Source organism: Adiantum capillus-veneris, chromosome 25 (genome assembly GCF_014529385.1).
Source record: "Adiantum capillus-veneris isolate H3 chromosome 25, ASM1452938v2, whole genome shotgun sequence".
Taxonomy (NCBI): Eukaryota; Viridiplantae; Streptophyta; class Polypodiopsida; order Polypodiales; family Pteridaceae; genus Adiantum; species Adiantum capillus-veneris.
This window is the reverse complement of record NC_140955.1, coordinates 66,870,596-66,897,943: the sequence shown is the minus strand read 5'-3', so window position 1 is coordinate 66,897,943 and position 27,348 is coordinate 66,870,596. Positions and strand designations below refer to the sequence as shown.

Below are 27,348 nucleotides of genomic sequence, written 5' to 3'. Positions count from 1 at the left end.
TGATGTTATCATTGATTCACACCTAGTGCCTACAAGGTTCAAAGTTATGGCAGCTACTCAACTCAAGGAGGAATTAGTACTTCAATGGTAGATGGCTTGAGGAACATAATTTCTCTCTCAAAGGTAACTCCATCAAGTTCATAGAGCCAAAAGTACCAGTAAAACTACCTTTGGCCAAATCTGAAAAGAAATAGCTAAGAATGAAACAAGAACATATTGCTCAGATACCACATGCTTCAAGGAATGAAGCCATAAATTTTGACAATCCACGAGATAACCAATACAACAAAGGACAAACATCTTCAACAACAGGGCATGTCAGATGCAGCTCAAAATAGTGCAACAACAAGAAGAATATATTTGGACATTCAAAGCAAGGACAAGAAAGTACCATGCTTAACTTTGGTGGATGCACAGGTAGAGCATAATTACATGTCCTATGGTACGTGGATACTCTTGAAAGAACCTCCTCTCGACATTTCTCCTAAGAGCATGACTACATATACAAATTCCCGAGGAGAATGTATAGGTGTGACTGAAACTTATCTCAGCATTGGCTCACAATTGGTAGCATGTCATTTCCATGTAATGGCTCCTACGACGCTTAAAGAAGATTTAATACTAGGAATTTATTGGATGAAGGTGCATAATTACTCAATTACCTGTAACTCTATTGATATGCTAGTGCCTACAAACAAGGACCACAAAGACTGTACTTTGAGCACATATGAATCAAGTAAGAAGCCAGTGACACTGGACAAGGGCAAGGCCAACCTCAACGAGCAACTCCCCAATGATTGTACTTTGAGCACAGATGAATCAAGTAAGAAGCTAGTGACACTGGACAAGGGCAAGGCCAACCTCAACAAGCAACTCCCCAAGGTAAAAAAAGAAACCAAGGACAAAGCCTCTACATCAAATGGGTCATCGACATGGGTTCAACACTCAAGCAAGAAAAAGATCTACCAACCCAAATACCACTCTGATCAAGGTCAACAAAGGACTGCAAGAAGACCAGTGTTGCTGCCAAAAGCACTAATACAACAACAGAAGATCAACAAAGATGAGACACCTTGCTAGATTAACAGAAATCAGGTTCACTCAAACAAATCAATAGGATGACTTACAACTCTGAAGTCTTTACGAGCACAAGGCTATTATGAAGGACATCAATTTTGACCATCAACCACCACATCAAGCCTACAAGGTGGAGCAGACTTCCTACAACTAACCAAAGAAGCATCAAACCATTAAGAAAACTTCACGATCAAATCCACAACAATTGCAACAATGAACGAAGGAGAGCAACCCAAACACTTCTAATGCTCTTCCACAAAATCTTGTCTACATATAGAGGTCGAAGCAACAAAAAGGAAGATCAATTGAGCCAGTCTTCATATGGCGACCAAAGCAGCAAACAGTGCCATCAATAAAACCCAATAAGTGTAGAAAGACACAAGAACCACCAAGGCAAGAAAAAGTTCAAATGAAGTGGCAAACCAAAATTGAACAACAACATAGCCAAGGAAGCTATGAAGGAAAAGCATCAGAAGTTCAATGCTTTAACACTAATTCTGTAATTGGACACTTAAGTGTCTTGAGACACTAAAGTGTCCTGTTTTCCTTCCAAGTTTTGGCAATTTATTTGTCAAGCTAGAAAGAAGTTTTTTACACCTTGCTTCTACCATAGGTTGGGCATGAGGGAAAGAAAACACTCAATGTTTCTCCATGTCAAACTACAATCCGTATGGATAGAATTCTGGTAAGTACTAAGTCATAAATTTTAGTAAAATTTCAAGTTGTTTTACCAAAAAAATCATAAATTCTTATATCTTTTTGTAGAGATGACCCTTTTTATGTTTATAAAATCCAAATGTTAGCATTTAGTGTTACAAAAAAATGGAATGCACTTTAAAGACAAGTTTCCAAGTCACACACAAGTCATAGACATAATTTCATACTTGAGCATGTGCTGAATTAGAGCATAATTTTGGTCTCCAAAGCTCCCTCATGGAATTGGGGCTATTCTAGTGCAATTTGACAACTACAAATGAATTTATATGTTGAAACCAAGAAACTACGTATTTTTCGGGCTCCCTAACTCAATTAAATCTCGTTGCTTGAACTCTATCTCGAACTTTTTATCATGGAAAAACTCTTGAAAATCTTGAGTTCTTCATAATGACATTAAAACCAAGGTTTTGGGCACCCCATTTGTGTATGTACCATGTACTTTGATACATTTAGTTGATCTACATAGAAAGTTTGACATTATTTGAGGTTTTGAATGCTTATGTCTCAATAATGAAAATTTCAAAGTTTTCTCTTATGCTGCTTTGAATATTTAAAATAATCCGATAATTGTTGCATACCAAATCCCTTCTATTTGCCACCTTGAGTCCTAGATGGAAAGGGTAAGCAATGCATCACTTTCTAAAACTCACAAATACATCAAAAACATATTTTTCTTTGTATACAACAATATGTTTGAAATCGCTATATCAAACACCTAGAACTTTCCATTATTTTATATACTCCCAAGTCAATTTTTTTGCACATGAAACTTTCAATTATCTATAGCAAAATTGTGAAAAAGACACCTAAAATTTTTTACAAGGTCGTTTCATTCTTCTTGAGCTTATAAAGTCGATTTCTTAAAACCATCAATCGTAGTCTTACGGGGTCAACTTGATGAGTATAGTTCTTGATCATGGTAGATTCTAAAATGCAAGGTTATATTTTTTAAAAACCCTCTAGCTAACATATTTAAGAATATCAAGAGGGTTTTCTTAAATAAACTATCTAATGCCAGTAGCATTTAATTTAAATTTGTAAAAAAAGGACACTTACGTGTCCTGTTTTGGTACCAAACTAGTGTTAAAGTGCAAAGCTTCTCCTAAACTTCCTTAAGAACCTCCAAAGGACCAGCAACCCAAAAGGAAGATCATCCCTACATAGGTATGGCAAATAAAGCCTTCACTTCCTAGTTGGACCATTGGTCCATTGAACAACCTCTATTGGAATACTTAAACTCATACATTATTGAGTCACAATTTTTAGAGAGCTTAAGAGAATAAGTCAAGTCTTCAAGGTGCAAAAACATCCTACGACATAGTCTAGAGTTGGGCAACTATGCCACTAAATGAGAAAAGTGTTAGTCCCAAGCTTCAAGTATAGTATACTCTATGCTACGGGTCTTCGATAATAGGCTTAGTAATATGTTGAAGATGGAGAGTTGAAATATTTAATTCTTCCATTCATACTAGATGAGACGATCATAAGAGTTGAAGTCCATTACTTTAAAGTGTCGGTGGAGTAGCAAAGAGTCCTACACCCACGCATGTAGGCGCACTATAAGATGAGTGGAGAAACCGCGACATCAAATTCCCTTTTGAAAGGGGTGAGAGCTTGCAAAACCAGATTACATCCTTTAATAGCTACACTTTCTTTGAAAAGCACCCCTCAATCATCTTGTTTTGCATAGCATATTGTTCCTAATGCATTTTTGAAAAAGCATTCTAGGATGTCCCACCATTGGACATATGCATTCGACACTCTTCTCTTGTTCCACCCATGCACCCATCTATATGCGACAACAAAGCAACACATGTAAAATCCGCCTCATGAATTACTATTATTATTGCTCTTAATTGTCATAGACTAACATAGTAGTGATCCAGATATTTAGTGTACAAAAACCCTTTCCTTTTGTACATATCCCTCAAAAGAACACAACCAAAGGAACTTTTTTTCTCCGATGGGTTTTTCTACCTTTGGCAAATCTGGCATATTTGACACCACACTTATTAACTTTTCTCCTTTATTCGCTAACTCAATAACTCTCACATTTATGCTTCTTCATCAACCAAGATGGGCAACTACCTAGCCAACCAGCAAAGATCCTTCCACCCATAACATCAACACCTTCAACTGTGTCCAAGGATGGACACTAGATTAGGCAAGGGGGACTGTTACAGGCTTAGCTGTAACAGGCCCAAAATAGCAAGTCAAAGTGATCAAATATGCAAATACATTGACTTGAAGATGGAGATGATGATCAAAGGTGATCTAGAATGACGAGACAATGTCACAATGAAGTTACAAGCCCAAGTCAAGATTCAAGTGAATATCAAAGTATGGCGATGGGTGTCAAGAATGATCCAAGAGCCATATCAAAGTGCATATGTGATCAAATGAAGCTCATAATGGGTCAAAAGGAGTGTCTCATGAAGATACATAGTAGGCATATTAAATATCAACTCCATTGGATCATCCAACTAGGATGTTTTTAAGGGGTTATGCTAAAAATGGTAAGTCTCGGGAGTTGGAATATAGTAAAAAGACTATATCTTGCAGATTATTGATCCGAATCCTGCATGGCTAGATTTTTTTGAAAAATAATAGATAGAGAGAAGATGTGTGGAGTCTCTTCATCAACAGCACTCAAGTGGATTAGAAGATATTCAACTCTTTGAATAAATCTGGAAACATAGGTGTATACAATTAACTATAAGCTCCATAAGATGTGTGCATATGTCACATTGTAATTGATTATCTTGAGCCCAGTAGCCATTCTAAGCTACATCTAGTCTAATCTAGGGCCATTGGTGCTTCTAACTTGTATATATCTGAACAATGTGTGTGAGGCCGCTCATAAATGACATTAGAATAAAAGTCACTTAATTTAATGTGAATGAGAGCTGAATAGAGATAAGGTGCTACAACGGAGAGGTACATACAAATTGCTAGTTTCCAAGCTCCACTACTCCATTCTCCCTCATCCATTTCTCTTGCAGAAAGTGGCATTGAGCGCCTCTCAACATGAGGTAGCTTTTGATGTAATCAGTAAGAAATGTATGGAATGTGAGTTTATTCTCTCTCTTTGCCGATTCATGTGTTCTTGTCCTATTTGAGTTGTGTGTGTGCTAGATGTAGTTTCCCTATGATCCTCTCTTAGCATATGCATGATTAGATTAGATGATTGAGTATTTTTGGTGAGAGATTGAGAGCGAGTTTGAGTGAGGTCGAGTGCGTGGAGTTTGTAGATAGTTGCATTGTTGTTGCCTTTGTGATAGTGAGCTCGTAGATAGGGACTCTACTCAGATTGTCAACCTAAGGAGCCTTCATGTGCTAGTCGGGTTCCTTCCCTTTGTGTTGACATGGAGTATGTTAGTGCATTGATAGCCATGCTAGGACGTCCATTGTGGCGACCCACTAACAACATATGTAGCTCCAAATATATGTAAAAATGCCAAGCTCTCAACCTAATCGATAGTGACTAGTACTCTACTACATTATTACTTAAATGATTCCCAATTAAATCTCCCAAAATAATAGCGTAACCATCGAGGGGATAAGTGATGATGTTACAGCTCCTCATCTTCTCCATGCCTTGTAGAGAGCCCATGTCTACAACTAAAGAGGACAATAGAATTACGTAAAAAGCACCAAATCACATACAATATGGTTTAATTTTATCCAAATTTGTTCTGGTAGAAAACCATGTCTCATCCATATTGCAAGTTGGACATTGTTCCTAGTAAATACCTTCACATTATCATAAGATTCAAAACCACACATGGCTAAATCCCAAGAAACAACTCGTGATGTGCATCATACAATAATACCAATTGCCCATCCTCCAATTAATTCATATGTTTTGGCCTTCTTTGCTCTTTGTTTGTTTGACACTTCTTTGCTACTCCTTGATGTAAATAGGCTTTCAATCTCTACTCTTCTAGGTGTTGTAATGTACCCAAACTCTCTTAAAAACTCTCCTCCAAAAGCAAGGAATGCTCATGTAAAAATCTCAAGGTAGCAAGCTGATGCTCAATAGGAAACACAAAGTCTTGACCATACACCAACAATAAAGGAGTGAAACTTGGGGCTTCTTTTAAAGTAATGTCGTATGTCCATACACTCATGGAAAATTTCTCATCTCAATCCCTTTTATTCACATGAACTATTTTCCTCTAAACGGTGACTCAAGTTTCATTCGTGCTCTTAACTTGCCCATTGGTAGAATTCATAAGGGGTAGGTTTATCATGTCTTATGTTAAAATAAGAAGTGAGATCCTCAAGAACATCATTCAAAGAGGGTGTCCCCCTATTAGACACAAGATAAACAAGTGCTCCAAATTAAAATAGCAAATAACATAATCTATAAAAATTAAAGTAGTAGTACATGCATCATCACTCCTCACATCTCTAGCCTTAGCTAGACCACTTTGTAAGGTGATCAAATGCAGCAATAAGGTAGTATTTTCCATACTGCAAGTAGTAGTGATAGGCCCAACATAGTGAACACCCACTTTTCAAAAGCTAAGGCAACCATAATAGGATTATGGGGTCTCAAACCGTCCTCACAATGAGTAGTATGTTCGCACATATCACATTTCTTATACCAATCAAATGAGTCTTTGAAAACACTTGGCCACCAATATCATGCTCTTAAAATTTTCAATGTAGTCAACCTCCCCATAAAATGTCCCCCACAAGCACTATCATGACACTCCTTCAAAATAATACAAGGGATCTGTTTCTTATGTACACAAAATTTATACAAACCCTCAAACCACTTTTGATACAATTCATCCTCAATAATGGAAAACCTTTGTGCATGAGCTGCAAGATGTTTCTTCTTAGCTTTCTTCATGTCAATGGGAAACTCAAGTGTGAAGAGATAACTAGAAATTTGTTCTACCACTCCATGGAAATCTCAAAGAAAAAAAAATTTGGAAATAGAAAAGTCAAGCTCATCATCACATACAAGAACATCAGCTAAACAATCAAGAAGCTTTTTGCATTGCAGGAGATTTTGATTTAAGCTCATAATTTTTTTTTTAAATTAAGCTCAACAGTCCATTTTATAATGAGCTGAAGAGACTCAAGATTATATATTGTGAGGCATAAAATAACCAAATCCTTGGTTACATAGATAATAGTATGTTGTGGCTATGTATGTACAAAACATTTTAGCCCCATCAAGAATGGCTTGGCATGCTCCTTCAACCCAAGTGAAATTTTCTCTGCATATTTTAAGTTGCAACAATAGGATGAAACTTGTTTTCATACGGGTGTGAAACACATGCGGAAATAACATGATGGGAGGAAGCAAAAAAATAGATGATATGACTCAAATGCATTAGGTGGCATAAGAATGGGTGCTTTCGTAGATAACTCCTTAAGGGAAGAGAAATGTGACGCGACACGGGAGAGCGAAATACATTGATAATGAACAAAGAATATACAGAGTACGTAGAGTAAACAGATGGAAATAAAGAGTCTGTAATCATTACAAGAAGAGAATATCTCGTTTCATAATCTCCTGACCACCCCCGAGCTATCTCAATCACACTCTCACTCTCACTCTTAATCTCAATCTCAATCTTGTGCACAATCTCAATCTCAATCACAATCACACTCTCAATCTCAATCTCTTGATCGCAAAAACGATCATAATCAGAATCATAACACGATCACAATCCCAATATCATGACACCTTGCACATATCCTGTTTCACACATTGGTTTCTGCATCGTCTACAAAATAGCCAAAAGAACATACTCCGTGCAACCAAATCAACATGATAATCAAATTCAAAACATCATTTTGTACCATCATAAAAGAGTATAATCACTTCTTGATTGGATGAAACAAAAGAGATATTACATGTGTATATTTGTTTGTAAGCTAACATGTTGCTGCTTGTAGGCTGTCATGCCACTGCTGACAATTTGTTTCTGTCATAACTTTATGATACAAACTCAGAATATAAGCTTCCAGGTACTCAAAACGACGGGAACAGGTCTGGTCTACAAGGCAGCGTAGACAGAATTGCGAAAAACGTCTTTCTTTGGCTGAAAACATAAATTTTAGGTCGTGACTCATAAAAACCCTATTTTTGGATCGCCACTACTTTTTCAACTTATTTTAAGCCTACCCATGCATTTTAAGCTAAAACAAATAAATATAAAATATTGATATTAATAAAAATCTCAATTTTAATTACCTTTTTTTATTATTCTGTTCATAGACAGACTATCTGTTATTCATTAATCTTTATGAAATATGTCTTTGATGTATTATTTAAAAAGAAGAGAGTAGATTTTTTCTCTTAATATCTTAAACTCATTCATATAAGCTCTATCTAATAGACTATTCAACAATCTTTCAAATGTGCTAAACAAAAGATATGGCCTACTACATTGTTTTTGAGTTTAAGAACTTCAAAATTTAGTCCTATTACAAGAAAGTCGTAATCTATGGCTCATCGCAAACAAACTTTTTCTTAGTCCTTAATAGAAAAATAGTAAAATAGCATGTGCCATATCCTTAATGAAGTGGCTATAGCACGCTTTTCTATCCCATCAAATTCCCTAAGTAGTTTAACAATGGGTGGTGGGTGTGGTATATGTAAACTTTTGTGGATCCATAGCAATGACATGCTTACCTATTAAGAAAATACCCAAGCAAAATGCTTAGTGACCCAACAACACACTATTTTACGTTTAGTATATAGATTTCTTACAACACACTGTTCCACATTTAATGCTATATATTTTTCTCTTGAAATGAGGAAGTCAACAAGGTTGCTATTGAAGCACTCATACTTCCAATGCTAATATGACCTATGTGCATTTCATAGCCCAAAAGGCATCACATGATATGCATAAGTCCCAAAAATGGTGGTAAAAGTGGTTTTTAGCTTGTCCTCCTCAGTTATGGCCATGATTATATTCTGAAAACTAATTCATGGATGCATTTATCTTCCTCTCCCCATTAATGAATCAAAATTCTTTCAATAAAAGGTAATGGGTAGTAGTCTTTTATTGTAGCTTTGTTCAATTTTTTATAATTGACACAAATGCAAAGTTGCTTATTCTTTTTGGGATGAATACAACGGGAGAAACCCACTTTGTGTTATCAAGGAGAAAAATGAACCCAAACTCTAGAACCTTTTGATGTTCCATATATACCTCCTCATGGTGTTAATGCTCAAGAAATCTATGCTTAGAGTAACAAATTGGAATGGCCCTTGGCTTTAAGGGTATGCAATGTAGGCCCTTGGCTTTAAGGGTATGCCATGCACAATGAGCTTAGGAGGAAAACCCTTAAGCTCAAATTAGTACCATGCAAAAAGATCTTGATACGCTTGACACAATGTAGCTTTCAATCTTTCATCCTTGTGAGAACATGCTATCCACCTTTGGTTTACTGAAAGCACTTGTACTTCAATGCATGAGATTACTCTAATTTTCCATGAAATGGTCAAGTCCAAAGGAATTCCATACAATGGTAGAAAAATGGTCATATGTCATGGTGACCTCACCTTCTAAGGAAGATGAAGCTATTTTTTGCCTCTTTAGGCCAGGTTGAAGGTCAAATTTGTAATTTTCTAATGTTGCACATAACATATCTTCATGGTTCAATTCTTAAGATTCATGCTATTCGAGATAGATAAACATGCCATGGCTAGATTTTTTAACTTATAAGGAAAACTAAAGCAAACCAAAGAAAGGCATATAAACAAAATCATTTCCTCAAAAGTAAGAAGAAGAAGTTGATGAGAAATCATTTAGATTTCATGTGTATTGAAATTTTATTCAATTCCTCCTTAAGACAAACCTATTTCTATAGCTCCCCCTAGCTCTAATCTTGTCATACTATTTGTTACAGCCCAAGGCAATGCGCTAGCTCAAATTATGCCACCTAGACAAGTGTTCTTCCTTTTGTAATTAGTGATATTGCACTAGCAATATGGACCTATTGGAATTTCCTGTGTTTTGAGGTAAAAAGATGAATTGACCAAGATGGTCTTGGTGTATTTTTTGGATGAGCTTTCAAGCCTAGAGGAATGTACTTTAGTTTTATATCACCCACCTTTTTTGTTATTCTCAATAAATTATTTCTTTGGAGGTTGAATCATCCTCTACTTCCTTCGCCAACTTAATTGTTTGAGCCATCTTTGGCTTTGATGACATTAACAATTTCTTTCTTAAGCCCATCAAAACCGTCACCAAATTTTTCCCCTTTTCAAGTGTCACCTCAATTTGCATCTAATCTTGTTTTAACTTTGTTGTTTTGAACAATGGCCTTCCTAACAACATTGCATAGGTAGTCCAAGCATCTTGCATCTTCAAAACCATAAAATTTTCTTGAAGCTTCAATCCATGCACTCATAGAGATTGTCAGTTTAGCATCTTAATTTAATGTACTTATCTCTGATCTGCCATCCTCACCTGAAACGGTGCTAGCTCCAACTTTGCATTCTTCAACTTCAAGAATTCTAGAACCACCATCCAACTTTGCATTCGTCAACTTCAAGAATTCTAGAACCACCATTCAATAAAACCTCTTGAAACATCAAATCATCAAGAACAATTGGAATAGTAGAATCTACATCACCAGGACTAATCAGATAACTTGCAACACTTTGCTTCATTTAGAATTTTTGGATCCTTTGACTTCTTTAGTAGTCGAAAAAAATCGGTCTCTGAATTTTAGACTAATGATAGCAACTGATCCAGTGTAAAATATATCGAGGTATTCAAAAGCTCTTGAAACAATGCTACTGACTTTTTTCCAAAAGTCCTGAACTTTGCAAACACTCAATTGTGTTGTCATCATGAACTTGAGCTAGTAGGGTAGCACGACTAGAAACCATCATGATCTATAGTAGTTTATATCACTTCAAGGGTGAGGTGGCTGCAAAACATATGTAGAATGTTGATTGCTCTATGTGCTATCCAATTGATTAGATGCTACAGTTTCAATGGGCTAGTTTGGTGCATATTGTTTTTATGATTTGTAGCTTGTTCTAAATTGTGTTGGAGCTATATATGGCTCACTCTACTCAACTTGGTCTCACCTATATATTTGTATCTTGTCTTCAATATGAATCAGTCTTTGGGAGCGTATATGGAGTGTATCTTCTCTCGCCTCTCTCTCTTTCTCTCTACATCTCAACATGGTATCAGAGTGGTAACGATCACGCGCCGATTCAATTCATGGTGACAAAACAGTATGTGTATGCAATTCACATGCAAGATTCAAAATTGCTACAAATTTTATTTTTGACCGTTGATTCTTGTTAACTGTGGTTTTTTTGTGTTAAGAAGAATATGATTAGTGTTTATTTGGTGTTTATTGTTAATCAATCTAATCGTTGATTACGTTTTCTTGTTGATGACACCCTGAACTTCATCTCAATTTTTGGGGGTCTTCTTCTCAAAATTTGGAGAAATGGGAAAAGTGTAATGGAGCACAGCGCAATGGCACTTTTCATCCAAAACTTTTTCATCTCCTCGAGCTCTTCGATTTGAGTTCTAGGTTTGCATCAACCGGAGTTCGCAGCAGAAAGTTATGCTATTTTTACTACCATTGAGCTTGACGCAGCTTTCTTCGTCCTACTTCTTCGTGAAGCGTCCGCGATCGTTTTTCTAATTTTGGTATTAACTTTTTCTAGAAAATTTAGCTTTTTGCTATTCGTATTGTGGCCGTCAATCTTGCGTCTCACGCCACTCTATTTTGAGGACTCTTTTATTATCAACGTCTCCTTTACCTTGCCTTTTTTGGGTGACGTCTCTCACATCTTTGGACATTCCTTGAGCATCTTTCTTGCGTTTATCGTTGACTGAACGCAGTCCTCATATTTTTCTCGTTCTCAAATGCGGCCTTCACCATATATGGTGTGCAGATTCTGCGATCTTATCTTATACGACTTCTCGCAACAAGATATGGCTATGACTATTGTCATCAACGACTTTCCTTCTAGCCAGTGTTCTGTTCCTCCTTTCCAAGGCCAAGCATTTCCAGGCTAGAAAGAAAAGATGTTAATTCTTGAAGGCGATGAACTCTCTAATGTTGTTCTTGGAAATCGTGTTTGTCCGCCTCAGCCTGTTGATACGGATAATGATAACGTGCTTATCATTGAAGGACCTATATTTGAAGATTGGAATGTTGCCTATATGGATTGGCAACGACGTGATAAAGCAGCTTGTCGGTATATTCTTTCTGCTCTTACTGATTCCCTTTTGCTTGATATGTATGAATTGCCTACTTCCCACGATATATGGAAGTACCTTATTGCAAACTTTGAGAAGAAATATGTTACAGAAATACTTTATTTGAGAGAGTTGCTTAACAAGTTACAATATGAAGTTGGTACTGCCATGACAGGACATATTGAATCTTCAAATCTATTATTAATCAACTTGCTGTTGCCGGTGATCCTGCTCCACAAAAGCAACTGATTACACTTCTCCTTGATACGGTGAAGGACTCTTCTTATGATAACATTGTTACTATTCTCTCTAATAAAGATGGTCTTGATTTGGATCAAGCTTGCATGTCTTTAATTGAATACTCTCAGCGTCAAGAACGTCGTAATGCCAGTCACGATACCGCTATGATTTTACAAGAGGAGACTGAGTCACAATAGATGGAACGTGCTTTTTATGCTCGAAGGCGTCCATTTCAACGAGGAAACCGCAGAGGTGGCCGTCGCGGTAATATTTTCTCTTGTCTCAAATTTCCTAAGCAATGTTCTTACTGCAACAGAAATGGCCATACTGAAGATGATTGTTGGGCACGTCAATATGATGAAGAACACAATATTACCATGGAACAACCATGTTTATCTAGAAACTCTTCTTCTTCTTCTTGTGAATATTGTGGACGATCTGATCATCCCACTCATATGTGCTATAAGCGTGGATTCGACACAAATCATAATAGAGCATATGCTACTGAACATCGAAACAACATTGTACCAAAAACAAGCTGCGTCCTATGTTCAGTTGCTCTAGACAAAATACTTCATGTACGTGATGGATCACTTTTTATTGTCGATTCTGGTGCTACAAGAAATATGACATATCAGTCTAAGTGGTTCCATAACTATCATTCACTACCAGTTCAACGTGTTGTTTATCTTGCTGATGGTACCACTTGTGAAGTAAAGGGTATTGGAGACTTATATCTTGGTACCTTATCTTCTTCCACTCCAATTTTGTGAGGAGTATTACATGTACGAGATCTTCAACGTAATCTTCTTTGAGTTGCTAGACTTGTTGATCTTGGTCTGTTTGTTGGATTTGATCATGCCAAATGCCGAATTGAGAAAGATGGACATACTATAGCCACTGCTCCTCGAAACGGTAATTTGTTTGAACTCTCTCTCAATGATGCTATAGCAAATGTTGTCACTGCTCCAGATGATCATGATTGCAAAGTATGGCATCATCGTTTTGTTCATGCTGATTTCTCAAAACTCCTTGATCTTCAACGTCGTGATCTTGTTCATGGCATGGATCTTAAAGCCCATCCCCATATGGGAATTTATGAATTTTGTGCTCTTGGGAAACACAATCGTAAACCCTTTCCTCTTTCAAATACAACTCATTCTCATGACATATTGGATCTTGTTCATACTGATATATGTGGACCTCTACCTTCTTCAAGATCACAATATCGTTACTTCATTACTTTCATTGATGATTTCTCAAGGTATACGACTGTATTTCTACTTAGACAAAAATCTGAAGCCTTATCTGTTTTCAAAAAATTCCACAAGGCTGCGGAACTTCAAACTGGTCGTGGACTTAAGAAGCTTCGTAGTGACAATGGAGGCGAATATGTTTCTCAAGAGTTTGTGAGTTACTGTGCTGACAGTGGAATTCATGATGAACACACTATTCCATATTCGCCTCAACAAAACGGCGTTGCTGAACGAAAGAATTGCACTATTCTCAATGTTGTAAGATGTATGCTAATTCATTCTGGCTTATCTCATGTTTTCTGGGCTGAAGCTACTTTGACAACAATATTTATTCATAATCATCTTCCTACTACTGCACCCTCTAGTAAGATACCCATCACAACATGGACATGTGACATTCCTTCTGTATCTCATTTTCGAACCTTTGGATGTATTGCTTATATATTCATGTTCCCAAAGAAACACAAACACAAATTGATGCTCTTGGTCTTAAAGTTATTTTTATTGGATATTCTGACACTTCCAAAGGCTACAAATTCTATGACCCTTCCTCCAAGAAAGTAATTGTGAATCGTGATGCTACTTTTAACGAACAGCTTATGGGAGGCTCATGGTCCATGGATGATTCTGATGATACTAAATCATTGCTTCAGGCTTTTTCATTTCTTTCAGATGATGAAACTCTTCCTATAGAGAAACTTTCCTCTTCATAACCATCCATTCCAAATGTTGCCAATGATGATATTGATATTTTTGTTGATCTGCCTATTGATTTTGAACATGGCTCATGTTATAGAAATGATATTTTATGATTCATTGCAGTTGACAGGTGGAAAAGACTAGACTGAGCTAGGCTTATGAGAATGAAATTATATATTGTACATTTTATTATTCAAGTGCTCTTTATGAGCTTTGGTCATTTATGACCGGCCGGCCAGTTTGTACTCACATTGACCATTGAAGAAATCTATAAATGAAATACGTGCAAGAGGGAAATGGTCACTCTTGCATGGGGGGAGATTGCACCCAGTGTCTGTGTATTCTTCTCTCATCTTTCCTCTTGTCTCTCTCCACACCGACGAAGCACTCCATTCTAGGAGGTGCGTCTGCACGCGCCCTATTGCTCTCTCTTGCACTCTGTCTCCCTCTGTTCGTGTATCTTGCGATTATGCGTCTATGTGGTTGCCAGGTATGTCGATTAGTCAGTTTATGTCTTGCTATGTGCTATTTTCGAGTATTTTGCAGGGCAGCCAGGCTTCCGTCTGTAACAGTGGTATCAGAGCTTAGGCTACGCTCCAAGACTAATGATTATGATCGATAAGCAGCAGCTAAGTATTTTTCTTTCTTGTGTTTGTAGATTCCATGAATTGCTTCACTTTGTACTAATTAATGTTGATTGTAATGATATAATTAGTGAAGTTTTGAAATTAAAATAGAGTCCTTTCTTTATTGCCATAATATAGTGATTGTTAGTGCAATTATATTAATTGAACATAATAATGAAAGGATTAAAGTATATCGGAATACTCAATTATGAAAAAAAAAGAGGAATATCAGATAGCCTTGGATAGGACATTACGAAGAGGAGAATCTCGGTCAAGAGATCTAAATACCATTCATATCATAGGATGGCAAGAAGGAAGAAGAGAGAGAGTTATAAGCACAACCGTTGGGGGCTAAGCAAAAAGAGGAAGATACAATTTATTTCTTTTTCTTGAACCATTTGCGACCATTGCAATGCGCAAGACACACCCCCACAAAACTTGAAAGGTCACATGCACCTTGAGATTAATTGTTCACAATTAAAATCCTGCACCAGCATGGTCACTACACCCTTAGAAGCGATGAATTGAGCTAGTCGTGAGTGTAGTAGGTCTCTGCCCGTCAACGACTTCACACACTACGGCCGGCAGTGCCATAGACACCCTATGTCGCCACACATCTCAGTGAGCACTAGCAGCCTGAGGCTCACATGCATGGTCGCTAAAAACGACCTACACACAGGACTGAAGAGTTGCATTTAAAAGTAATAATTATTATTATTAATATTTTCTCAAACACTGTCTCCACAACGCGGCCTTGATGGCGCCTCGCATTCTCACCCCCTTGTCCCTCAACGACTCCTTCCTCCATTGCCCTCGAGCAACCGGCGTGTACCCCCTTAAGTCGTAATCACTTGGCGCCCCCAATAACTGAAGCAAGCGGTGGCTATCGACCACATCTGCATGCGGTTCTACTGCAGGGCAGCCTTGCATACTCAACATGCCAAAGTCTCTGTCTCTCTCTGCCAAAGTCACATTGTTTATTTTTATCTTTATTTTTAGTCTCGGCATTCCCATGCAGCCATCAAATACCTCGTCCCAACCACAAACTCCAGTCATCTCTTCTGTCTCTCTCTCGCTCTATTGAGCTGCGCCAACCACCGTTACCTGCTCCTCTTCACCCACCAACCTGTACCAATTCTCAACTCTTGCATGCCCATGGTGACCACTGAATTCTCTCTCTCTCTCTCTCTCTTTCTCTCTCTCTCTCTCTCTCTCTCTCTCTCTCTCTCTCTCTCTCTCTCTCTCTCTCTCTCTCTCTCTCTCTCTCTCTCTCTCTCTCTCTCTCTCTCTCTCTCTCTCTCTCTCTCTCTCTCTCTCTCTCTCTCTCTCTCTCTCAGCTGTCGCCCCACACTCCAGCCCTACCTAACTCCAGCCACCATGCACACACCCACTCACACACACAAGCGGAAGTTGGCTTGCAGTCTGACTCGCTTCTTTTTTCTCTCTTACAACTGCACACACATACCCCCTCTCCGTTGCCTGCCATGCAGCCGTCCTCGGCAACTAGATGCCATACCCAATGGCGGAATTCTCATGCAAACCAAGAGCTGCCAACTTTATGTTTTTTCTAAACTTAGATCACTCCTTTTTTTTTCGCTTCAGTTAGCGCCAACCACCCCCACTACATCCCTCACTCTCTCCCTTCCTCCATGCATGCTTCCAACCCACTCCACAGAATGCAACCTTCTGTGCCACCAGTCTCTTTCCGGATTTCTCTCTCTACCGCTCGTTGTTGCAGAACAATTACGCACACACCTGGGTTAGACTCCTTCAATCACACACCTTCATGATAACCAGTTGTGAACTATTGACATTGTCCTTGAGATGCAAACAAAGCTGATACACTCTTATCTGACTGCGACTCAATGTTGTATACCACCATCTCTTGACTCAGACCTCAAACCCTGATAGAAGATACTTCTCTTGAAGCATACAAAAATCCTTTGCCTGTTTTATCAGGGCTTCTACGTCGTTCATCTTCCTGGACAGATTCACCCTTAAGAAAATTCTCCATGCCTTTTCGTACTCCACCAGCGGGACAAAGCTTCTTAGCTGTTGGAAATGGAATGAGGCGTGTATGATCTTTGGCATTCAGTCCTCACATGCGGACAAGTGCTGACATGAGTTCGGCCGATACAACTGTAGTTGGTGGTGAACCTTCATCTGTGCCGGAAAGCATTAACATACCTTCCTCCAACCTATATAGGTGGAAAGAAGATTCTTAAACCTTCTCCACTCACTCTCTGTGCATGGGTCTCGGTGCTATTCGCATCACTTTCCCTGCCAGGCTATCAGCGGGCTATGAGCATTTCAACCACTCCACCTTTTGAAATTGGCCATAGATACTCTGTCTGCAATTAATGCAGGGTACCTTGGAGCACCGGCCTTTGCATGGTCAACTATCACATCGTGGTGTTGGGGAGTACCTTAATTTTGTGTGCAATGATTGGCTACGTTGAGATTGACTACAATGTAACTGGCTGGCCGATACAATAGCAATGATGATTGCTCGCATGATCGAACAACAACCATATGGTACATGGAAGGTCGAAGGAGGTTGTCTGCAACCATCTATTTTTAAAAAACTACTAATAATAACAAGATCGATGGTGAAATTATGATCAAATGGTCAGAGGTGGCGTCACAGATGCGTGCCAAATGCACTCAAATATCAAAAGCTGCCAAGTTGATTTTACTACCCTTGCTTGCATGCATGGTGCATGAGACTCTGGGAGTGTTTAGTGGGGGTGTTGTGATAACACTCCCCTGCAGTCCTTATTGTAATTTTTGGCATTTAAGCCCACCAAAGTTCAATTATTCTCATTCTACTAACATTTTTTATCTCTTAAGAGCCCCCAAACATAGCGTGATCAATCCTAACCCCACATGCACTAGGGATTCTCCTTGAGGAACTCATTATTCTTGGTGCACATATGTTGTCATTCTTACCGATCTTTCTTCCTATCAACTATAGTTTGCAATAGAAGAGAGTAAAATTATAACTAACTCTAGGCTAACATGCAGCAATCTCCCATGTACATTGCTCATAGGTCGTTTTTTTATTATTAAAAAAACATATTTTGTCTATTTATTTATTTTATTACGAGATAGCAGTGTGAACCGCTTTGCCCACATCGACTTGATTACCCAAATATGTCACATCTCTCACATTTGACAAGCACGGACCACTCGTTCAGTTCCTTTTCACGTAGATCTATCACGGCAAGTATCGCTGGGAGCAACTAGTCCGCAACACAGTGCACTTCAACTCTCCAATCTAAGGCACTTTTAGCACTCCATTAGAGGCTTTTCAAACTTGAGTCCCACTTTCCATGGGGTAGTATTAACGTCTAGTGAGAAAAGTAAACAATTCTCTAGTCTCTCCGATAGCCTCTGTAGCATTTCTAGCGGGCTCTTATTGATCCTTTTCCATTCTCATTTTCATTACGATTTTATCCCATGCTTCTCATGATGATTTTTCCAGTCTTTTACTTTACGACATTTTATTTTTGTACCTAGGCATTAGATTAGATCAACAGGGATTGTAATTTTGGTATTTTTAAGACTGTTAATATAAACATTTCCTTTCATTTCTTTTTCTCTTTTCCCTCAGACATTGAGGAAGCTCTTAGGAGACCACTGCAATACTTTCTTAGACAAACGCTTGATGCCGGGCATCCACGGGAATTGACAACGAGGACGACGATTTTAGTCTATTTTTTGGTATTATTTTTTTGGCATTTTAAGACAGTACTATAACATTTCATTTCTCTCTCTCTCTCTCTCTCTCTCTCTCTCTCTCTCTCTCTCTCTCTCTCTCTCTCTCTCTTCACAACCCTCCGCCATCCCCCTATTGTTACGTTTTAGTAATTGATGTCAATCATGTTATATTTTTGGACAATTACGCAATGTATTATAATCCGCTAATTGCAATTAAAAAAAGAAAACATTCAAGAACACGCATCTACTAGGTATGTGAACAACGCAAAAGGCACGGCTCATATATAATTTGGACCCTAGTGTCATACACTAACCACCCTCACAATTGACGCTTATCTCGAGCGCCTTTTCTCATTCGAGTTGAACAGGGTTACTGAGTTAACAATAGTTTTTCAATGCAACTTTAAACCAAAAAATAGGTGCTTCACAACTGCCTGAGCACAAGTTGCCTTGCAACAACTCGCACTTCATTCTTGTAACTTTTTTTTGGTTAATGGCACTAGTTGATCTATGCTACTTAATTAGAACTGCAAAAAATTTCTTTCCGTTCAGTTGTCTCAAATTTGTCTCGGTTGTATACCTATCCCTTTTGTAGTTTTCATTGCATGTTCATGACCCCTTATTAACCCCACGCTAACACAATTTTGATCTATTAGCTTTTTGGTGTAAGTTTGCTAGTTGCAACACTTGTACCTCTCCCCATGTACCAACAATGGTATATATATTTTCAACTACAATATACCCTCCTGGTATGTCCATCAATTACGTCATTCCTCTTTTCACATTTTATTTCTCTGCATTATGTTCTAACTTGAATACTCAAACATTGCTAATTATATAAGCTCATCACTTCTAATTATATTGAAAGGAATTTTTATTGAGGTGATTTGTCTATCAGCTATGCAGCTCCTCTGGGACACTGAACAACAGTTTGTAAGTACCCTCCTACTCAACCATGCTCCACATTGGTCTCACACATGTGATAAATGTTATATTTTTATGTCTCGTCTAGTCCATTGGTCACGCACACACAGATTCGCCAATCTAGGCTGTGTGTAGATACTCATCTTGGTCCAGATCCGCCGATTTAGGCAGCACATTAATAAACTTCAGATCTATTATTTTTAAAGAATATCCAATGCAGATCCGCCGATTTAGGTAGCATTAGTGCAGATTCGCCGATTTTGGCAGCACGCTTTATTGGTGTAGACTTGCCGTATGAGGCAACACCGATCACAAAATCATGCTGCAGTGGTTGGCCACCACTGTAACTGGTATGATTTTGTTACCCGGGTACATAATAAAAGTGATTTTGATTTAGACTTATATTGTGGAATTGGAAGTGGATTGGGATTTGGTATCTGGTGATTATTACGGCATTGTTTATGTGATGAGACTTGCTATTATGAGAATTGATTTTGATGAGTGTGACCAATGATATCCTGATTCATCAGGGTATGACATATACTGCTTATTCTAGTGGTATGTGACACTAGAATAGGTAGTATGTGGATGACGACAGGCATAAGCTAATGATTGTTTAGTTTAATAAATTTTTCTTTTATTATGTGATGTTTTTGACACAACATACTAATCACTTTTTGTGACAAGTATTGTTTGCAAATTTTTATCTTCACAACTAAGGACAATTGCTTTCCAACGGAGAGGTATGTTATAGAAATGATATTTTATGATTCATTGTAGTTGACAGGTGGAAAAGACTAGACCGAGCTAGGCCTATGCGAATGAAAATATATATTGTACATTTTATTATTCAAGTGCTCTTTATGAGCTTTGGTCATTTATGACCGACCGGCCAGTTTGTACTCACATTGACCATTGAAGAAATCTATAAATGAAAACGTGCAAGAGGAAAATGGTTACTCTTGCACAGGGGGAGATTGCACCCAGTGTCTGTGTATTCTTCTCTCATCTCCCCTCTTCTCTCTCGCCGCGCCGACGAAGCACTTCATTCTAGGAGGTGCGTCTGCACGCGCCCTATTGCTCTCTCTCACACTCTGTCTCCCTTTGTTCGTGTATCTCGCGATTATGCGTCTATGTGGTTGCCAGGTATGTCGATTAGTCAGTTTATGTCTTGCTATGTGCTATTTTCGAGTATTTTGCAGGGCAGCCAAGCTTCCGTCTGTAGCAGCTCATGTCATGTTTATGATGACGATATTGCTGATAATGCTTTTTCTACTTCTGAAGATCCCGTTACTTATGATGAAGCTATCTCTTCACCACAAAAGGATCAATGGCAAGAGGCTATTGAAGCAGAGTATGATTCTCTTATCTCTAAAGGTACATGGATACTAACTGAATTACCTTCTGGTCGTACAGCTATTAAATGTAAGTGGGTGTATAAGACAAAAGTAGAAGTAGGATGGATCTTTTGACAAGTTCAAGGCACGTTTAGTTGCAAAAGGTTACTCCTAAGTAGCTGGTGTTGATTATCAAGAGACTTTTTCACCAGTTGTTCGCATTACAAGTGTTCAAGTTTTATTGGCATTTGTTGTTCAATTTGATTTAGAAGCTCATCAAATGGATGTGCGAACTGCTTTTCTTAATGGTGACTTGGAAGAGGAAATGTATATGGAACAACCAGAAGGGTTTGTTATTCCAGGTAAAGAAGACCTTGTTGCTCAACTCCATAAGGCACTATATGGTCTCAAACAAGCTTCACGAGCCTGGTATACAAAATTTAATCTTTTTCTCACCTCTAAAGGATTCATCTTTTGCTCTTCAGACCCCAACTTATACATAAAACGCCAAGGTAGCAGTTTTGTGATTCTTGCTCTTTATGTGGATGATACCATTCTTGTTTCCAATGATTTGGGATTTCTTCAGCAAGTGAAAAAGTTATTGTCTTCTGCATTTGATATGGTGGATCTTGGAGAGATTCACTCGCGTCTTGGCATTTAAATCCAACGGAACAGCACAAAAGGTATTTTATTCCTTCGATAATCAAAGTTTATTGCAAATACTCTGCAAAAATTTGGTATGGAATCTGCACATTCAGCCAACACATCTTGTCTTGCGAGCTCTATAAAGAACACTTCTGACAATGGCGGTCAACTTGTCACAAATCAACCTTATGCTAACTTGATTGGATGTTTTCAGTTTGTTGGCATGAACACTCGTCCTGATATTATGTTTGCTGCTAATTATCTTGGACAACATCTTGCATGTCCTTCTCTTAAGCATTGGTCCGCTGCAAAGCGTGTATTGAAATACTTGAAAGGCACTACAGATTTTGGTTTAGTCTATCGACGACAACTCACATCGGCTTCTATGCAATCTCTTTCTCTTTTGGGTTACATAGATGCAGACTGGGCAAGCTCACATTTATCTATGCGATCTACTAGTGAAAATTGCTTCTTTATAAATGGTTGTCTTGTTTATTGGACCAGCAAGAAACAACGTTGTGTTGCAGTTTCTCCGACTAAGTCAGAATATGTTGCAGTATCACTTGCAGCTCGTGAGTTGATTTGGCTTCGACAAATGCTGGTTGATATTGGTCACTCTCCTCTTTCTAGCATACCCTTACGGTGTGACAACCAAAGTGCTATTAGTCTTGCAAAAGACTATGTTCAACATAATAAGTCAAAGCACATTGCTGTCCATTATCATTATGTCAGGTATGAAGTATGCAAAGGAACCATTATGGTTGAACACTATCCAAGTGACCAGATGATTGCAGAAATTTTGACCAAAGGCCTCAACGAGTCACGTTTCATCCTCTTGCGCTCGGATCTTGGAGTTGCTTCGGCCTCACTCTTTCTAGATTAGCTTCTTTGCTATTATAATAGCTTTGTACATATGACATTGTAATCTTTTAGGTACCATGCACCATGCACACTCCACATTTGCACATTGTGATCTCTGAGTCACTTGAATATTTGTACATAGATGCACAATTCACTTTCACATCATCATCGCTGGTTCATATTTTTACATTGTATAGGGGCTTGGGTTTTTCCCTTGAACTCCCAAAGTTTTTTTCATCCAAAGCCATAAAAGGCTGAAGTTCAAACACAAACTATTAGAAAGAAGACCACCATCCAAATGGGTGGCTCAAACAGAAGTACACCTTAGAGCAATTTCTTAGACAAGGCATTGGAAACCAAAAGAACTTAAATTAACAATAAACAGTACAAGTACAGAGATTACAATCTACTAACATAATATGGTGGAAGCGGGAGCCCTTTACACGTGTCACAATCTGTGTCCGAAGGCTAAAATCCAAAACAAAAACAAGCCCCTTTGCATTTGATAAAGAGGGAGAGAGGGGGAGAGAGAGAGGGAGCCATCCATACTAGTAATAATAAGAAGACACAAGTATAATAATAACAGCAAAAGCACAATATATAAGATTACAATAATTATATAAGACACAGATTAAAACCCTCAAAATAATTAGAGTAGATCTTGGATGTTTCTCTCGATGTGGAACGCGTAGTCTTCATTGTTGGGGTTGTTCCAAGCAGCTCCGGGGTACGAAATCGACTTAATGAGTGGGTCAGAAAGCACAGTATCCAAAAACTCTTTGGCTCCGGCATGCTGCAGGAGGTCCCTTGGAGGATTCCTCACATACTGCTCGGCCTGCTCTTTCAAAAACTTATACCAAACAACCACAATGGGCGTCCCCATTCGCTGGAAAATACGCACCTCCTTCACGGGCCACTTCTTCTTGATGGAGCGATCGCTGAGCACAAACAGACCCAGCCGGGCACTCCGGGCAGCTGCAACCAGTTGTTCGGAGCCTGTCATCCCCATTCGATTCCCCGGAACCAGTGACTCTTCGTCCAGAAAACAGCGGTATTGCTGCCCCAACACTCCCCACAAAACACGAATAAACTGCTTGTCCTCCCCAGCATGGCTCAAGAAGATGTCGAAACTAGCACTATCAGAAGCGAGCAGCACTTGAGCCTTCACTATGCTTGCAACGCGCTTAAATTCCAAGCTGCGATGCCTCATGTCAATGCCCATATTGCTTACAAGCTTATTTAGAATCCCTGCCTCATCCCAACCGGGCGCCTGGGCCTGGTGTCTCACCTGCGGTACTGATATAAGACCGAAGATGGCAATTGTGAGCCTGGAGTCGTTGGCCGTATCCAGGAACCGGCCTGCGGCAGTGATGGCGGCGGAGTGGGGCGCTATGTAAGCAGGTGAGATGTAGAGAAGAATGGTGGTTGCCTCACGCTCGTTGTCGGTGCAGAAGAGACCCTCCGCATGCAGTGCGCTTCTGAGGCGTGTGACGTCGTGCGCAGCCTCAGCATGGCAGCTGATGAATACTGACATTTTGATTATACTAAAAAATTAGCAGCCTAGGCAGTAATTAAGGCAGTCGAGGCTGCAGCAGGAGCTGATTGGGGTCTTCGCTATAGACGAGACGAACCGTCGAAGCAGGCCCGAGCAGAGAGTTCTAGTCAGGACTGATCGGGACTTGCTAGAGTACTGGGAAGTACTCAGATTTAATGAGGAAAGCGGTAATCGAAGAAGCGCGAACGATGAAACTGAAAGGGGCCTCAATTATAGCCCTGCCTCGCCATCGCATAGGTCAGCATTTACAGAGAGAGAGACCCGCCATAGCAATATAGGTCAACACATAGAGAGAGAGAGAGAGAGAGAGAGAGAGAGAGCGCGAGGAGCACGTTTTTAATTTATTTCATATACAAATATGAGTTTTTTAATCGCTGCCCGATTCAAGGGTCAAGCACATCCCGAGTGCCACCATATCATATCAATGTCCAAGCTGTCATTGAATGATTGTAAAGGCCAGTTTGGACAGTGAGAGATAATGAACGTATGCAGGACACGAGAGCAGGCCTGCCGCAGGGATAGCATGAGCAGATCCAGCTAAAGAGAGCTTAGACTCTTAGAGCCACGTCTCACCATGTGCTTGTGGGGACTGCAGGGGCTGGCTGAGATTTCGTTGGCTGCGTGCATGACCTCTTCCGCATACGGTGGCATTCAGCATGGAGCTTTTTTTGCTCAAAATACTTGAAGCAACTAGTCAAAAGAGAAAATAACCTGCTGGACAAGAAGATCGCGCTCGAAAAAGTCTGAAAATAGGCGATGCTTGTAGGATTTGCAGAGCAAGGAGCCCACAGGCTCAATGCTCTCGAGTCTCTATGCACTGTAAGTGCAGCGTGAGACGGGGCTGTTAAACTATAGTCTGAAGACCACCGTCCACGGAAGAGAGCTATCTCGGAAACTGCATCGAGTTGCCTTTGCGCACTACCATTCATCGAACTAGGCGAAAAATTGTTTGTTAAAAGATGAAGGCTAGCTTCTTCTGAGTCTCCTAAAGCCGTAAGAAGTCTCTTACCCCTGGACATTGCGGCCAAGCACTATGTCAGATGTCTAGCAGTTTCGTCAGTATCAAAACATGATGAGTCAGTGACGCAACCACATTCACAATGGGTATGTTCACATAGACCTCTGGTTCATAGTCAGTTCGCAATCTACTAACATAATATGGAAGAATGGAGAGTCCTTTACATGTGTCGCAATCTGCGACCTGAAGGCTAAAGTCCAAAACAAAAACAAGCCCCTTTGCATGCGATAAAGAGGGAGAGAGGAGGAGAGAGAGAGGCCGCCGAAGGCTGCCGGCCGTACTAGTTCTAAAGAAACTCGCCGTGGTCACTTGGATCCACAGTTGGGATCCAATTCCCGATTGGTTAACCCCTCCCTCCAACCCTTAGGGTTTGAGTAGAAGGGCAACCAAGGAAAAGACAAATCTTGTTGGAGGCTAGGATTGCTTCTCTCACTCTGTCTTCACAAAAAGGCGCTCCTCTCTACTCTTCCTCTCTTCAATAGGCACTTCTCTCTACTCTCTCTCTTCTTACTTGCTTGTTGCGAACCAATTAAAGATGAGGCAGTGACCAAAAGGTGCATGAGTGTTGTTTGTAATTGGTTGCAATCTCACCATGTGAGTGAACAAACCCTATTGATAGATATGGAGTTTCTATTTATACGATATCCACACCCTATGTGCTTGAGATGGCAATGAGCCTTTGCTATTTTCACATTATATGCGTCCCACAACACGACATTGGGTTAAAACTGAGCAAACTGTTCATTGATTTAATGAGGATTTAATACAACCTTCGCTTAGTCTTAACCCGGTGTCGTGTTGTGGCACGCATATAATGAAGAAATTCTTAAACCTCACATCCTATGCTTTGGATGAATGGGAACAATTACTACAACCTTCTCTCAGTCTTAACCCGGTGTCATGTTGTGGCATGCATATAATGTAAAAATTTCTTAAAACCTCACATGCTATGCTTTGGATGAATGGGAACATTTTTGAGAATGTAAGAAGATAGTTTTATGTGTGTGGGAAGGTTGTTGTGATATACATAACTTAACGGGGGGAGTTATGGCCTTGGATGCAACGTCTTTATTGATTTTCCAATTTAAATGATCCCTAATGTGATTTTAATCGTTGATGCACCTAATGCAACATGGTGGAGCACTCATCTCATCTAGAAAGTTTAACGTGAACAATCCCGTCCAAAAATAGCAGGTTTCATATATAGCCGTAAAAAATGTATTCAAAGTTCTTGGCAAAATGGAAAATGGAGGTCCAACATATATTCTGAGGTCAAGCAACATTTTACACAATTCTAGGGATTTTTCCCAACTCGTTTGGATTTTTTACTAGCAAAATAGAGCATTTTTGGACCAAAATTGGCATCTGGCATGCACAGTCGTGTAACAAATGCTATGGAAAGTGACCAAAGTTAGATATTTGAGGCATAAACATGATTTTTGCCATGCAAAAAATGATCCCACAAACTTAGGGATTTTCAGACTCCGTTTGCTATTTTTTCCAAAAAAAAAGGGGCATGTTTGGGTTAAAAAATGACCAAAAATTGAGTAAAAAGTGCATAAAAAATGTCCAAAAATGGTAAAAAATTTCTCAAATTTCCATATCATTCATGGTTCCATGAGTGTGCAAACTGGGGGTGAACTTATAGGATCAAAAATCTGCACTTTGAGAGTTCTAATCATTGATACAAAATGGGTTCTTCTATGGTGGTCTACGTACTTTCCTCCTGTTTTCGAGCATGTGAGGCTTCTAATGTAGGTTTAATATCCTCAAAAAGAGGATTACTCTATGGTTTTTCAATTGACAAATTGGTGCTACACCTATGCTATTGGGCTCAAGCTTACTTAGTTCAGTGAAAGATAATTGAGTTTAGTTTTGATCTTGTGTTGATTTGAATCATTTTCGACTGAATTAAAGCATGGAGTCATCATCTACTATCGGTTTCATGAGCACATGCTAGAAGCAACCAAGGGATTGGTCCTATACACACCGGGGATTCCACTGCTTCAGAAGCTACACAACACACCTGTTTCCAACATAATCAAAACCCTACTTAAACCACCCAAAGGCAAGGAGCAGCTAAAGAAGATTACACACACACCAAGCACATGGCGTCAACAAGCAAGAGGCCAAGGCAATTCAGAGGATCGGAGGACTATGGAGATACTCCCAAAGCACTTGAATACCCAACTTCTGAGGATCAGGTACATTTACTTCATACAAGAAATAATGGATTATTACACTTTGAACGCAATGCTAAGATGCATGGAAGATTTGTTCATATATTGTTTTGTAACAAATTTATGGGACTTTGTTAATCCTCATAAGTTTTTTCAAACACTTATAAATGATTTTCACATCAACAAAGAACTATCTAAAATGAGGATTTGAAAATATACCCAGAACTTGAACCATACTCTCTATAAACCATCTGCTGTGTTTACCCAGGAAATTGATGAATC

The 27,348-nt window shown here is 39.1% G+C and overlaps 2 protein-coding genes across 2 annotated transcripts; one reads left to right on the top strand and one right to left on the bottom strand.

The window, feature by feature from the left end:
- The first annotated feature begins 315 nt into the window (after nucleotides 1-315).
- LOC147425030 (uncharacterized) lies at nucleotides 316-1,080 on the top strand. The gene has a single exon (XM_086500014.1). The coding sequence runs from the start codon at nucleotides 316-318 to the stop codon at nucleotides 1,078-1,080; it is 765 nt and encodes a 254-aa protein (XP_086356140.1).
- A 21,882-nt stretch (nucleotides 1,081-22,962) lies between these two features.
- Nucleotides 22,963-24,005, bottom strand: LOC147425029 (uncharacterized). The gene has a single exon (XM_086500478.1). The coding sequence runs from the start codon at nucleotides 23,845-23,847 to the stop codon at nucleotides 22,963-22,965; it is 885 nt and encodes a 294-aa protein (XP_086356604.1). The 5' UTR covers nucleotides 23,848-24,005.
- Nucleotides 24,006-27,348: the final 3,343 nt, after the last annotated feature.

Bases quoted from the DNA above. Each gene is read 5' to 3' on its own strand.
- LOC147425029 (XM_086500478.1), bottom strand. From the start codon at position 23,847: ATGTCAGTATTCATCAGCTGCCATGCTGAGGCTGCGCACGACGTCACA.
- LOC147425030 (XM_086500014.1), top strand. From the start codon at position 316: ATGTCAGATGCAGCTCAAAATAGTGCAACAACAAGAAGAATATATTTG.